This window comes from Stegostoma tigrinum, chromosome 10 (assembly GCF_030684315.1).
Source record: "Stegostoma tigrinum isolate sSteTig4 chromosome 10, sSteTig4.hap1, whole genome shotgun sequence".
Classification (NCBI taxonomy): domain Eukaryota; kingdom Metazoa; phylum Chordata; class Chondrichthyes; order Orectolobiformes; family Stegostomatidae; genus Stegostoma; species Stegostoma tigrinum.
The window spans coordinates 84925688-84940659 of record NC_081363.1 but is presented as its reverse complement, the minus strand read 5'-3'; the positions used below and the strand labels follow the sequence as shown (position 1 = coordinate 84940659).

At 41.7% G+C, this 14972-nt stretch overlaps 1 protein-coding gene across 1 annotated transcript in view; it reads right to left on the bottom strand.

Annotated features, from left to right (window-relative positions):
- Positions 1-14972, bottom strand: part of nusap1 (nucleolar and spindle associated protein 1) — a 30629-nt gene that overhangs the window by 13046 nt on the left and 2611 nt on the right. The window contains exons 2-6 of the mRNA XM_048538434.2: positions 11519-11587; positions 10562-10723; positions 10256-10451; positions 6073-6189; positions 1257-1363 (exon numbers count right to left, since the gene is read on the bottom strand). Coding sequence (XP_048394391.1) covers positions 1257-1363; positions 6073-6189; positions 10256-10451; positions 10562-10723; positions 11519-11587 — 651 coding nt within the window. The remainder of the gene's footprint in view (positions 1-1256; positions 1364-6072; positions 6190-10255; positions 10452-10561; positions 10724-11518; positions 11588-14972) is intronic.

Below are 14972 nucleotides of genomic sequence, written 5' to 3'. Positions count from 1 at the left end.
AGCAACAACAACAAAAAAAAACAAAACAGGAAAGCAATTGCTTTAGTGTGCAGCTGGCATCACCGTTACTGACCTACTAGACTCCTTAGACGTGCAAACTTAATTCTCAAACACCCAATTCTAAATAGAAATCTTAAAAGAAAGATGAAAACGGTCAGAATTAACATGTACAACTTGACAATTTAAAAACATCTGAAGTGCTTCAATCTAGAAAACAAAGAACTGAAGCTACAGAACGAGGTGGTGAATGTACAGTATGCGCAGAAAAAAATGAAGCAGCTTCTATGAAAAATCAAGACTTTTAAAAGTATAATTGAATAATTACTTGGAGGGAGCATTTGTATGGCTCTCAGGAAGACAGCGGTGAGTTAATTTAGTGAGTTACACTTGCAGAGAGCCAGCACAAAACATTACAGGACAAATGGTCACCATCTGTGTTGCAATCATTCTATGCCTTACAATAACAGAGGGAACTTTTGGAAAGAAAAAAGGAGCAGGCCAGTGAAGGCGGCTGTGGAAACATCGCTGTAGGAGAACAGATTTGGAAAGTAGAAATAGTCTAGAGACAGCACTCTCATTTAGAGCAAGTAAACATAATCATTCCTTTTAAAGTCTTGTGGATAGGACAACAAAATCCGAGAGCAAGGGGAAAAAATAAAAACCTCACCACAAAATCAGTTAACCTTGCAGTTAGCATGAAGGGAAGCTGGTACTTCTAATCTGCCTGGGTAGATATCATGCAACAAGGTATACTTGGTCATCTAAACCAAAACTGAAGTGAGGATGCGAAATGCTACAACCAAAAACCAACATCACCAGAAAACTCTTTTGTCCATCCAATATCCAGGAGTAAAGAAAATAGTACACTTTTTGGAATTCGTTTTAAAATACATGGGCACAACAGTCATTCATCTGACGAATGTACACATCTAAACATTAGCATGAGCTTCATACAGTTTACTACCACCAGAAACTGCTTGCAATTGATAGACCTCGAGTGTGGGTAGGGTCAAAGCTTGCGCCATTGGCTATAATATTACATATCTTATAGGTGAACTGTTATACCTTCATGAGCACAGAGACAACACAGTCTATGTAATTTTAAGATAGTAGGAACTGCTGATGCTAGAGTCTGAGGTAACAAGGTGTAGAGCTGGAAGAATGCAGCAAGCAAGACAGAGGAGCAGGAAAGCTGACACCAGGTCTGGACCCTTCTTCAAAGGAAAAACAAAAAAAATTTTAAGACTTGCCCTCACCTGTTTGACAGGGTTACCAAAAGTTTCAAAGCGTTTCCTTTTTCGTTCAATGTACCGGTCAATCGACTCCATCTTGTTGAAACTAGCTTGATGAATCTTTTTCCAGTCTAGAGATATCACATGCTGTATTAACACATGGATCTCAATTCTGAATATCAAAACATTATCAAAGCACAAGCCATAAATTTCACAAAACAAGTTAAAACATTGATCTCACAAAACTCTGTGGTACCTTATCATAGACATTTTGGATGTTTATTCATTTCCATGCCCACTGTGTTATCCTACTCTACTCTTACTTGTTTAAACAACATGGTCTTTTTTTAGGATCTGAACTGACTTGCAAAATCATTTTGTGCCTCTAGATGTTTATTTCACATCTGGAGAGATTCTAGCTTTTTTTTTGCTACTAATCTTAAATTTATTGCTTTATTAACTCCCAATTATGGAATTAGGAATGGCATTTGATTAATCACTAAAATTAACCATTAAAAAGAACTGTGGATGTTGGACTCAAGACAAAAATAATTAACATTCCCAAACTGGCGACTCAAAAAAGTTAACTCTGCTTTCTGATATGATTCATTATGTGTACATACTAGACAACGTGTTAAACCTGACCCACTCTTGAGAAATAAGGCAACGCAGGTGACTAAGATGCCAGTGGAGGATCACTTTGGGACCAGTGACTATAATTCAGTTAGTTTTAAGATAGTGATGGAAAAAGATGGAACGGATCTAGAAGCTAAAAGTTCTCAATTGGAGGAAGGCCAATCTTGACAGGATTGAGCAAGAGCAAGAACTTTCAAAAGCTGATTAGGGTTCCTGTTCACAGGAAGAGTGACAGCTCAAAAAGCAGGAAGGCTTCACACAAAAAAAAATGGTTAAAGAGAGTCCAGAGACAGTATGTTCCTGTTAAGGTGAAGGGCAAGGCCGATGGGCGTAGGGAATGCTGACAACTACAGAAATTGATGTTTCGGTCAAGAAAAAGGAAAGAAGCATGTGTCAGGTACAGACAGCAGGGATTGCGTGAAACCCTAGAAGGAATCAAAGACAGTTGGAGTATACTTAACAGTAAAATCAGGACGGCAAAAAGGAGGACATGAAATAGCTTTGGCAAATAGGGTTAAGGAGAATCCAAAAGGGATTCTGCAAATACGTTAAAAGGACAAGGAAGGAAAAAAGGTAACTAGGGAGAGAATAGGGCCCCTTAAAAATCTGCGAGGCACTTATGTGCAGAACCACAGGAGATCAGATACTAAATAAGTATTTTGCATCAGTGTTTACTTGAGAAGGACATGAATGATAAAAAGCATGGAGAAATATTAGCAAAATCTTGGAAAAATAAAGCGCCTATGTGACTGAGGTGATGATGCTGGACATCTTAAAAACAAAGGTGAATAAGTCCCCAGGGCTTCAACAGACATACCCTAGAACACCGTGGGAAGTGAGGAAAGACATTGCTGGGAACCTTGCTAAGATACTTGTATCATCTATAGCCACAGATGAGGTGTCAGAAAACTGGAGGTTGGCTAACATGGTGTCACTATTCAAAAAAATGGTGGTAAGGAAAAAACTGGGGACCTCTAGACCGGTGTGCCTGATCTGGTGGGCAAGTTATTGGAGAGAATCTGAGGAACAGGACTTACATGTCTTTGGAAAGGCAAGGACAGATAAGGGACAGTCAACATGGCTGAGTGTGGGGGAAATTGTCTCACTAACTTGATTGAGATTTTAAAATAGTAACAAAGAGTATTGATGAGGGCAGAGCGGTGACCATGATCTATATGAGCTTCAGTAAGGTGTTGGCTCAAAAAGGCAGAAGACAGACAGTTGGTGTGGAGGGTTGCTTTTCAGATTGGAGGCCTGGGACCAGTAGTGTGCCACAAAGATCAGTGCTGGGTCCACTGCTTTTGGTCATTTATATAAATGCATGTGAACAAAGTACATATCATCACCGCAAGGACACCAAAATTGAAGGTGTGGTGCACAGCGAAGGTTACCTCAGTGTACAATGGGATCTTGATCAGAAGGGCCAAGGAGCTGAGGAGAAGCAAATGGGGTTTAATGTAGATAAATGAGAAGTTCTGCATTTTGGAAAGGCAAATCAGGGCAGGACTTATAGGCTTCAAGGTAAGGTCCAGGGGAGTGTTGCTGAACAAAGATTTTGGAGTAAAGCTTCATAGGCCCTTGAATGTGGGGTGTTAGCTAGACAGGATAAAGACAACATTTAGTATGTTTGCCTTTATTGGTCAGTGCATCGAGTATAGGCATTGGGAGGTCATGTTGCAGCTGTACAGGACAATGGCGAGGTCACTACTGGAGTGGTGGGCACAATTCTGGTCCCCCTGCTATAGGAAAGATGTTGTGAAACTTGAAAGGGTTCAGAATAGATTTACAAGGATGTTGTCAGGGTTGAGGGTTTGAGGTAGAGGGACAGGTGGGATAGACTAGGGCTATTTTCCTTACAGCATCAGGGGCTGAAAGGCATGATTAGGGTAAAATTGGCAAGGTCCTTACCCCAAGGCATAGGTTTAAAGGTGAGATGGGAAAAAAGTTTACAAAGGATCTAAGGGGCAACTTGTTCACACAGAGGGCAGTGCATGTATGGAATGAGCTGCCAAAAGGAAGTGGAGGAGGCTGGTACAATTACAACATTTAAAAAAGGTGCCAGAGGTATACGAATAGGAAAGGTTTTAGAGGGATATTGCCAAATGCAGGTAAATAGGATTAGATTTATACAGGATATCTGGTCGGCATGGACAAGTTGGACTGAAGCGTCTGTTTCCCTACTGTTTCTCTCTATAACTGTTTGCCACATCATTTTAGGTGTCACTTTAGCAACTTAACTTGTATATCACCCTGCTTTGTAATTTTCCAAATGAACATTATAAACACCGTAACAGAAAGAAATTATAGGGTAGGTGACCAAATACTTGGGCAGGGTAATAAAATGTGAGGCTGGATGAACACAGCAGGCCAAGCAGCATCTCAGGAGCACAAAAGCTGACGTTTCGGGCCTAGCCCTGCTCTGATGAAGGGTCTAGGCCCGAAACGTCAGCTTTTGTGCTCCTGAGATGCTGCTTGGCCTGCTGTGTTCATCCAGCCTCACATTTTATTATCTTGGAATTCTCCAGCATGTGCAGTTCCCATTATCTCTGATACTTGGGCAGGGGTAGGTTTTTGATGAGTGTCCTAAAATAGGAAACATGAAAATGGTGCGGGGGACAGCAGTCCAGAACTTCAACATAGGCAACTGAATGGTATAGTAGTTTACACAGGATTCTCAAAAGATAAAAAAAGTACAGATCTCAGAGGACAGTAGAGTGGAGAATCAAAAGGTCAGGAGAGGTGACGCCATGGAACGATTTGGGAAACAAGGATTACATTTAAAAAAACATGTTGCTTGATTGGAAGAAAACATAGATCAGTGAGCAAAAATGAGATAAAATTATGCTTTATAAAAAGTTAAACCTTGCATGCAGATTCTGTAAATAAATTTAAACTAACTCTTGTAACCCTAGCCTGAATATTAATCTTTAACGGTATGAAGTTGAACAAATCTGGTTAGAGCAGGTATAGATTGACAAGAAATTCTAGATAAAGGGAGAATCCTACGGCTAGGATACATAGGAAAGATTCTCAAGGTCAAGTGGAAAATCAACTGCATGCTTTGGCAGTGTGTGTGTGTGTGTGTGTGTGTGTGCGCGTGCGCGTGCGTGTGCGTGTAAACTATTTAGGTTACAAGAAAGGAGGGTGGTGCAGTGCTAGTGTCCTATGCCTGAGGCCAGTGGCCCAGTCCCACCTGACTCATAACATCTCTGAACAGGTTGGTTAAAAAATAATTATAAAAAAGGAAATTGAAAAGAAGGTTTCCTGGTAACAGGGAGAAAACAGATCCAAGGACAGTTTCTTTACCCAAGATTCAGGAAGCCACAGCAGAATATACAAGTCCAAAGAAACAAGAGTTTAAAGTAGTCATCAAGAGTTGAGAAGTCTAAAAATAAACGCAATCTGGGCTTTTGCATGTTCCATTATCTACAGGTGGATTGTAGAGTGTAACCTAACCTATTACACTGCAATAAGTATTGCCTAATTCACAGTACTTACTCAGTACACACAAGTTAAGGTACATGCAGCAGATAAACATGCAGTTTAAAAAGAGCATAATGTTGCAGACCAGCCTGGAAAGCACTGGAATTGTCAAATCTGAAGGCATGGAGGGTGGTTAATAAAAAAGAGCTGAGGCTGAATCAAAGGTTATGGGAGGGCAAAATAGATATTCTTGGTAACGGAACAAAGATGAGCCTCTTGCTCATCTTAGAGTCAAATGTGACAACAAAAGGTTGCCATAACCAACGGCTCCTTTATCCTTCTGCCTGACGTGTAGTACATGGCTCCTAGTTCTACTTCATTAGTTCAGTTGCTTTTTCAGTAAAAGCAGATGTAAATAGTGTGCATTACAGGTAGATACAGTTACACATATGGAGTTCATACTCCATTTACTACAAGATATTTGTCATGAATGCAAAGAGATTTTTAAACCACAAGTACCCAGAGAATCAGTACTGAAAGCAAAACAAAAATGCTGAGAATTCACAACAGATCAGGTAGCACCCATGGAGAGGAAGCAAGCTAACAGATTTGCTCCTACCTGGAGAACTCTTCAAATTCAGTGTCAGCATCAAGTAGTTCCATTATCAGATCCATCACAGGCTTCATACAATATACAATAATCTTAGGCACAACATAGCAAAACAAGTATAGGACACAGTGGCATTGCCAAACTACTGTCACAATTACAATGCTTTCTTACCAGGAGTCATGTGATTTAGTCCAGTTTTCCCTCCTGCAGGAGGAGATTTGAGACCAGGTTTCCCTGTTGCTCGAATAAAACGTGGAATTTTGCCAGTCTTCGATTGAGCAGTAGTTCCTATAGCAAGAGAAATACAGCACCAGTAATAAATGATTCATCAGACCAGTGAAGCTACAAGTCACTATTGCTTGCATGCCAAAACAAGGCAAGCAGAATACTAGAGTTAAGGTGATCCATAACTAACAGATCAAATCTAAGCAATGTAATCTTGCTACAACCTGTCATAATGAACGGTGGCCAATTCAACTAACAGGAGGTGTAGCCTTCCACAAGTATTCCTATCTTCAAATGATGCAGAAACCGAACACATTAGCACAGAACACAAGGCTAAATTGCCACAGTATACTTCGTTGCCAAAATGCTGAGGAATCCAACCCAGCCAACTGCAGCCCTCTGTCTACTCTCAAACAAAGTGATGGAAGATTTGGAAACAGTATGCTCAAACAGTATTTACTCAAAATAACATATTCACTGATGCAGGTTTTGACCTCATTGCAGCCTCAGTTCAAACTTGAGCAAGAGAGCTCAAAATCAGGTATCGCAATGAACGACAGCTCTTTACATCAAGACAGAACTTGACTGAGTTTTGCCAGGGCTCTTTAAACCTGCACTGAAGTCTAGAGGTATCAAAAGGGAAAGTCTCCACTGAATGGAATCATAACATCACAAACTGAAACTGTTTGAGGTCAATCACCTGGATCCCAGGAATGCCTCAGGATAGTGTCCTAGGCCCAACCATTTTCAGCTGCTTCAGCAACCTCCCCTCAGTGAAGGAATACTCATCACTTGCTTCAATAAGCACAATTCCAAAAACACTTGAGAAATTAAAGGTAATTCAGGAAAAAGGATCCTGCTGGATCAGGATCTGACCCATCACCTTCATCATTCATTCCCTCCATCAGCAATGCACAGTGGGCACATTTACATTACATGGAGTGCAATGGATCAAGAAGATAGCTTATGACCATCTTCTCCAGAATTCTAAAAGAAAGTGAACAATAAATACTGGCTTTGCCAGTGACATTCACACCCAATGAAATGAATAGAAAAATACAACTATACGTTCCAATTTTGTTTCAGAGATAACAAGAACTGCAGATGCTGGAGAATCCGAGATAACAAGGTGGAAGCTAGATGAACACAGCAGGCCAAGCTGCATCTGAGGAGCAGAAAAGCTGACATTTTCAGGCCTAGACCCTTCAGAAATGGGGAGGGTAAAGAGGGTTCTGAAATAAATAGGGAGAGGCAGATCGAAGATGGATAGAGGAGAAGATAGGTGGAGAGGAGACAGACAGGTCAAAGAGGCAGGGATGGAGCCAATAGAGGTGAGTGTAAGTGGGGAGGTAGGGAGGAAAGAGAGGCCAATCTAGGGAGGACGGACTGGTCAAGGGGGCAGAATGAGGTTAGTAGGTAGGAAATGGGAGTGCAGCTTGAAGTGGGAGGAGGGCATAGGTGAGAGGAAGAACAGGTTAGGGAGGCAGGAATGAGCTGGTCTGATTTTGGGATGTGGTAGGGGGGAGGGGAGATTTTGAAGCTTGTGAAATCCACATCGATACTGTCGGGCTGCAGGAATCCCAAGCGGTAGGAGTTGCTCTGGGTGGCATCGTTGTGGCACTGCAGGAGGCCCAGGATGGACATGTCATCCAAGGAATGGGAGGGGGAGTTGAAATGGTTTGTGACCGGAGGTGTAGTTGTTCATTGTGAACCGAGCGTAGGTGTTTTGCAAAGCGGTCCCCAAGCCTCTGCTTGGTTTCCCAGCTGTAGAGGTGGCCACAACAGGTACAACGGATGCAGTATACCATATTGGCAGATGAGCAGGTGAATCTCTGCTTGAGGTGGAAAGTCTTCTTGGGGCCTGGGATGGGGGTGTAGAAGGTGGTGTGGGAGCAGGTGCAGCACTTCCTGCGATTGCAGGGAAAAGTGCCAGGTGTGGTGGGGGTGGAGGGGAGTGTGGAGCGGACAAGGGAGTCCCAGAGAGAGCGGTCCCTCCGGAAAGCAGACAAGGGTGGGGAGGGAAAAATGCCTTTGGTGGTGGGGTTGGATTGCAGATGGCAGAAGTGTCGGAGGATGACGCATTGGAACCGGAGGTTGGTGGGGTGGTATGTGAGGACGAGGGAGATTCTCTTTTGGCAGTTATTGTGGGGACGGGGTGAGAGGGATGAGTTGCGGGAAATGCGGGAGACACGGTCGAGGGCGTTCTCGACCACCATGGTTTTGGTGGGTGGGGGTCCTTGAAAAACAAGGACAACTGAGACTTACAGGAGAGGGATGCCTCACCCTGGGAGCAGATGTGGCAGAGGTGAAAGAATTGGGATTAGGGGATATCGGTTTCTAGACGGTTTCCTGAGATGGAGGAGACAGAGGTGTCCAGGAAGGTGAGGGAGGTATTAGAGGTAGTCCAGGTGAACTTAAGGTTGGGGTGGAAGGTGTTGGTGAAGTGGATGAACTGTTTGAGCTCCTCATGGGAGCATGAGGCAGTGCTGATAGTCATCAATATAACAGAGGAAGAGGTGGGGTTTAGGGCTACCGTAGGTACAGGAGAGGGATTGCACCACATAATCTGCAAAAAGGCAGGCATAGCTTGGGCCCATGCAGGAACAGCAACTCATATTCTGCTTGGGAACCCTGCAGCCCAATGGTATCAATATGGATTTCACAAGCTTCAAAATCTCCCCGCCCCTACCGCATCCTAAAACCAGCCCAGTTCATCCCCGCCTCCCTAACCTGCTCTTCCCCTCACCCATGCCCTCCTCCCACCTCAAGCCACACCCCCATTTCCTACCTACTAACCTCATGCCGCCCACTTGACTTGCCCATCCTCCCTGGATTGGCCTCTCTCCTCCCTACCTACACTCACTTCTACTGGCTCGATTCCTGCTTCTTTGACCTGTGTCTCCTCTCCACCTATCTCCTCCTCTATCCATCTATCTTTGATCCGCCTCCCCCTCTCTCCCTATTTATTTCAGAGCCCTCTTCCCCTCCCCCATTTCTGACGTGGGGTCTAGGCCCAAAACATCAGCTTTTCTGCTCTTAAAATGCTTCTTGGCCTGCTGTGTTCATCCAGCTCTACACCTTGTTATCTCACATTCCAATTTTTCCTTACATCACAGTAGCTGACAGCACTCAGTAATTATAACAAGTTACACAAGGGGTAACTTCGCAAATTTAAAAACTCAGAAGCAAACAAATTGCTTAGGTTTGATCAAACTGGTGTCAGAAGAAGTGACATATCTTGCTCCTCTGACTTACTTTTTGACAAGCTATTTCAGCCAAGTCCAACCTCAACATTCACAAAGTGCATGAACATAGAACAAGAGGTCTAGTTTTCTGACACATTAACATGAGGCTGCACAGTTTGCTACATCAGTGACTGCTGTGCAAACAAGAAAAAGGAGAGAAAACAAAAAGACCAATCTTCTCTCCAAATCAGAAAACTCCAGATTAAAGTTTCAGGCAAGAGCCAGTTGGCCACAGAAGAACACTGCCATTGGTTCAGGCAAGCCAGACTACATCAGGGCCAGTGCCCAGTCCAGATAAATAGGGAGAGAAGTAGTGTTAGGAGAAGAATCTAACTGTAAAACTGACCCGCCAAATCCAAAAACAATGATTGAGGTAAATGGGGACGGAAAAGGGTGCTCAACAGCATTATGGCACCCTCCTCAAACTTGGTATGAAAGGAAGGCATACTTTGCACAATGTCGTACAACGTTCAACAAAAGGCAAACCAACTATCATACACAAAACCCACACTTGGAAACAACAGCTAATTCCTTACCCTGTCTCTAAACCAGTGGGGGCCAACTCACTTAAGACAAAAACTGAACTGGGGACATTTAGAAAGTTTTTCCAATTTGGAACTTCCTAGGAAGCACTTTGTCATTTATACATTTTCATCTTCATAAAGTAAAAAATAAATGAAACCTCAATACTTTCACATTGGTTCAGAATATTTTTGATGTGACTTACATTTGGAAAAAAACTTCACCAAATTCACTGCATTATTTAAATCGAAACTACTGGAATGTCAAAGGTGAACTGCTATCCAATTCAACATTAATCATATCCCAAAACAGTCCTTTGGGCAGGGTATACAAAAGGAAATAAAATATCTGGCCAGCACTACCTTTGGATGCATCAGTTGCTGTCTCATTTGATAAATGATGTGTGGACTGGTTGACAGGAGCACTGTCATCAGCCACATTTCTTGCAATTTCATCCTTTTCTGCAGAATCCTCAAATTCAGCATGTCGTTTTCTTTGCCTCCTCTTGACACCAGAACCTTCTATGCTTTGGCTCTTTTCCAAATGAGGAGAAGGCTCCTAAACAAGAATTTCATAGTAAAGTAGTATTTAATAGTTTCATAACAACCATAACAGGTAAAATTTCATGTTTTACAGTGCAAAAAGTAAATCACCAGAAGATGTCATACCATTGAAGGCTGCTCTTTTTCAGAAGCTGTAAAAATTTGCAAGTGAACAGATTCATTTTGATTGCCATTTGGCAACTTTTCTTTGCCCCGTCGTTTGGTCACATTGGAATCTTCCCATTTTTCCACATTTACTGTATTGCATGTATTCTCTTCGACAGTAGCCTGAAAGCCAATACCAGCATAAACTTAAATAGGTTTCAGCAACACAAATTAACACCGTAAACAATAGGTCTGCTTTCAAGCAAATAAAGCTCCTTATGCTGCAACGCCACATTCAAATATAGCAGGTTTTACATCCTATTCATTAAAGCCAAGAGCCACGTGCAACCTCTCTTTTTCAGAGTAACTGCTGCTACAGTCACTGGTTCCCCATACAATTCCCACCCACCATGAAATGCTGTCAGTCAGTTTTGTAACCCAGCTTCTTACAAGTTGGAACAGACAAAAAAAACTATTATCCAGAAGCAGCACTTAGATGGGGAGTTTAAGCATTCACATCAGTCTCACTCTAGATAAGCACAAACAACAACTTAGATGTTTATCTGCAGGCACTGCTTGATGAATAAGTAGCACAGGACAGAAAGCAGTGGCCATTCAGCCCTTCAAATCTATTCATCCAAGTTGGTGTCAGAAATAGCACTGATCAAGAATAGAATTTAAGCCACTTCTTTCAATGCTGCCCTCTTGCACATCCCAATTTTTAATCACAGCATAATGGCAGCTGTAAGCTACAGAATTGATTATCGAAATCTCTCCACTTCTCTCCTACTTAAATACACTATTAAAGCCTACCTCATTGCCCAAAGCTTTTGGTCATCTTTCTCAATGTCTCCCCAATTAATTTAGTGTCAAATTTTGTTCAATAAAATTGCCCCTTCAGAGCAATTGTATGTTAAAGTTACTGTACAAACACGAATTGTTCTTCACTGTTTTAAAGATTAATTTTCACAAGCAAACCTTCAAAGTAGGATCATCCTTCTGCTCTTGTTGGAAACGTTCTTGCAATTTTTTCAGTAATTTATCTGCCTGTATTAGGAAAAGGATAAAAAAGTGGAGAAATTACTCAACTTCAGCAGATGTAATTTTTATGAAAAAAGCAATCATTTCCAGCAAACTTAAAAACACAAGGAACGTTGCTTAAAACATCAGCTTCATTTGATTCTAACAATTCCCTTTTACCACCTTAAAACAGGAAAAAAAACAGGAGGCCATTGAGTCCATCTTATCTGTACTAGCAAGTAGGAAGTCAGCCTGCCTCATCACACTTATCAGCTTTTGGTCCATAACCCTGTAAGTTATGGTAGTTCAAGTGCATATCCAGTTGTTACAAACCCAGATTACCATTTGGCCCTGAATGTATTTCAGATCCCAACCATCTTCTGGGTAACAAAGAAAAAAATTTAACTCAATCATAATACTTGCACCAATGAATACCCAAGTTTCCAGCCTCTTGTCATAAGTAGGCACATTCTATTCACTTGTCAATATATAAATAAATGTCAATTAAATGTAGTCTCAGCCATCTGCACTCCAAAGAAAAACAAATCCAGTCTATCCTCTATCCAAAATCCTCAATTCCTGGCAACAGCCTAGGAATTTGGTTTTTGGATGTACTCTTGACAGATGCATATTGGTACCCCTCAAATGGTGTAACACACTGACTATGTGAGAATTACCCAGAAAGTTAAAACTTCCTATAAACAATTGCCTGGAACCCTCCAAGTTCCCAGCTCTACAGTCAAAGTCTTCCAACCAACTTATTAATATAGTTAGCCAGGAAAAGATTAAAGATATAAAACAAGCTTTTGGGCAACTAGAAAACTGATCCCCTCAAAAAATTCACACAAACCTACTCACAAACACCTAAATTAACCACAGCAGCTATGAAATGCCCTGCTGGACATACAACACAACCTTCTTCCACTTACCCAATGGGATGCTATAGGATGGACCTGTCATAAGATATAGAACCCAAGGAGAAACAACAGCAAAACCTCCCCACTCTTGCAACCTTCACTTTGGTCAGTAAAGTATCCCGTGTGAACTTGTCACCTCATTTACCTGTCTTGCTACTGATAAAGATTTTGCTGCATGCCAATCTCTCTATGGCCACAGATCACCAAGTCAGAGTTGCTGTGATAACATCCAGTTTTCCATGTGGTCTGAAGTTAGAGAGAAAAATGGCAGAGGCTCTGACTTTCCTGCCATCATGTGACTGAGCAGGAATTTCTCCCTTTCTTCCCACCTGCCATTGCAGCATGTTGGAAGGAGTTGCAAGTTGGTATTTAACTTGTTCAGCTGCACTGTGAATGCACACTCTTTGACCAGCAAGTGCTCAAACCCAGAGTTTCTGCAGGGACACTACCATCTGCACCAGAAATCATGCCTGACAAACTTATATACCACCTGTAGTGTAATGAAACATCAAGGCACTTCACGAGCATTGTGAAACAAAGTATGTCTTGAGGCAAATAAAAAAACATTAAGTTGGGTGATTAAAATTCAGCTCCTTGACCAAGATTTTGAGGTTGGTCTTAAAGCAACTCAAGAAAAAAAAAGAGTGGCAAAGGATTGTAGGGAGGAAACGTGTTTCAGCATTTAGGACTTGAGCAACTGAAAGAGCAGCCATCAATGGGAGTAATTAAAATTGACAGCACACAAAAGGCATGATTTTAAAGACCAATTAAAGAGAGATGAGGGACAAGGTCATAGTAAGATTTGAAATCAGGAGTAGAATTTTAGAATTGAGGGGTTGTTTGATCAGGAGCCAACACGCGTCAGTGAGTACAGTGGTGATGGTGGAAAACAAGGCTTGGGCAGCAGAATTTCAGATGTTCTCAATATTATAGAAGTTGGAATGTGGGAAGCGAGGTCAGGAAAGAGATGACAAAAACATGCATGAAGGTTTCTGCAGCAGATGAGTTGAAAGGGAGGAAGTTAGACATGGATATTGATAGTTTTAATGGCATGAATAAAGGGGTCAGAAACTCATCCTAGAATCAAAGGTAATACCAAAGTTGCAAACAAACTGGGGTTAGGTTCAGGTGTTGCCAGAAAGAAGGATGGAATCATTAGCTTGTTGGGGAGTTCAGACTGAGGATAGAAAACAATGGTTGCAGTCTTTCCACTATTGTGGAAATTTCAGGTCACCCAGCACTGGATGTTGGGTAAACATTTCAGGGATTCTTAAGTGGATTCATTGAGATATCTAGCTGATAGTGAGGTAGAACTGGTGTTGTCAACATCTGATAAAATTAGCACTGTGCCATCAGATGATGCCCAAGAAGCAATATGTAGATGAGAAATAAGTGGGGGCTAAGGATCAAATCTTGTGGTCACTAATAGACAAAGAACAGAAGCAAAGCAATTGCAGGGAATTTTTTGACTACAATTAGCAAGACTGTGGAGAGGCCAAAAAAAAACAGAAAGGTAAGTGATCAACTGTGTCAAACCACACAGGCAGGTTGAAGATCTCGAGGCAATAGTTATCTTCAGTCAGTCACAATATCATTGATAGTATTTACTCCAAGGTCCCTCTCTTCTTAGCATTCTACTATTTGTATTCATGTACCTTGTTACTACTTTTCTAACCGCATCATCTCATTTCAGTGTGCCATCTGCCACATTTCCACCCAGCAAACTAGTAGTATTGTTTTAAGAATCAACCACATATTCAATTTCATATAATCTGCAAACATCTTAATTGTATGTGCCTCACATGCAAGTTAATAATCATGGGCATATGCCATGAACAGCAACAGTCCAGTACGAACTTGATTCCTTGCCAAAATATTGGCAAAAGTTTGATTTTTTTTTAAGCTATAATAGACCCAAGACAACTACTTTCAACTTGAATAAAATGGCAATTAAGGCATGAAGAATGAGCAAATGTAAACTGACCAGTTAGGTTAAGAGATGGATAAACAGATAAAGCACTGAATATTTAAGGGGATATCTCAGCATCCACTGAACAAATGTGCCAATGAGTAAGAAAAATTGCAAGGAAAGATCATTAACTGAAAAAAATCTTCCAAATTTAAAAAAGGATATAATTTCACAAGTGAGTGGCATCTTAAAAGATTGGATGGAATATAGGAAACAAGTTCACAGATTCTAGTGGATCTCACCTCAAAGTTAAGAGAAGCCGAAACAACATTACAGGATACAAAAATGAAGCACAGCAAGATCGCAGACAAAGATACATCCCTCCCTGATGCTGTCAATGCTTTCCATGCTTGGTGCGAGCAGATTTCCAATGGCACAGTATCACCTCTCTGACAAATCTAGAAGCCTCTGCTCTCATCACCGTTACAGACATCAGAGCGGTCTTTCTGGGAGTCAACCCAAGGAAAGCAACGGGCCTGGATGGAGTCCCTGGCCGTGCACTTAGACCTTGTGCAGACCAGCTGGC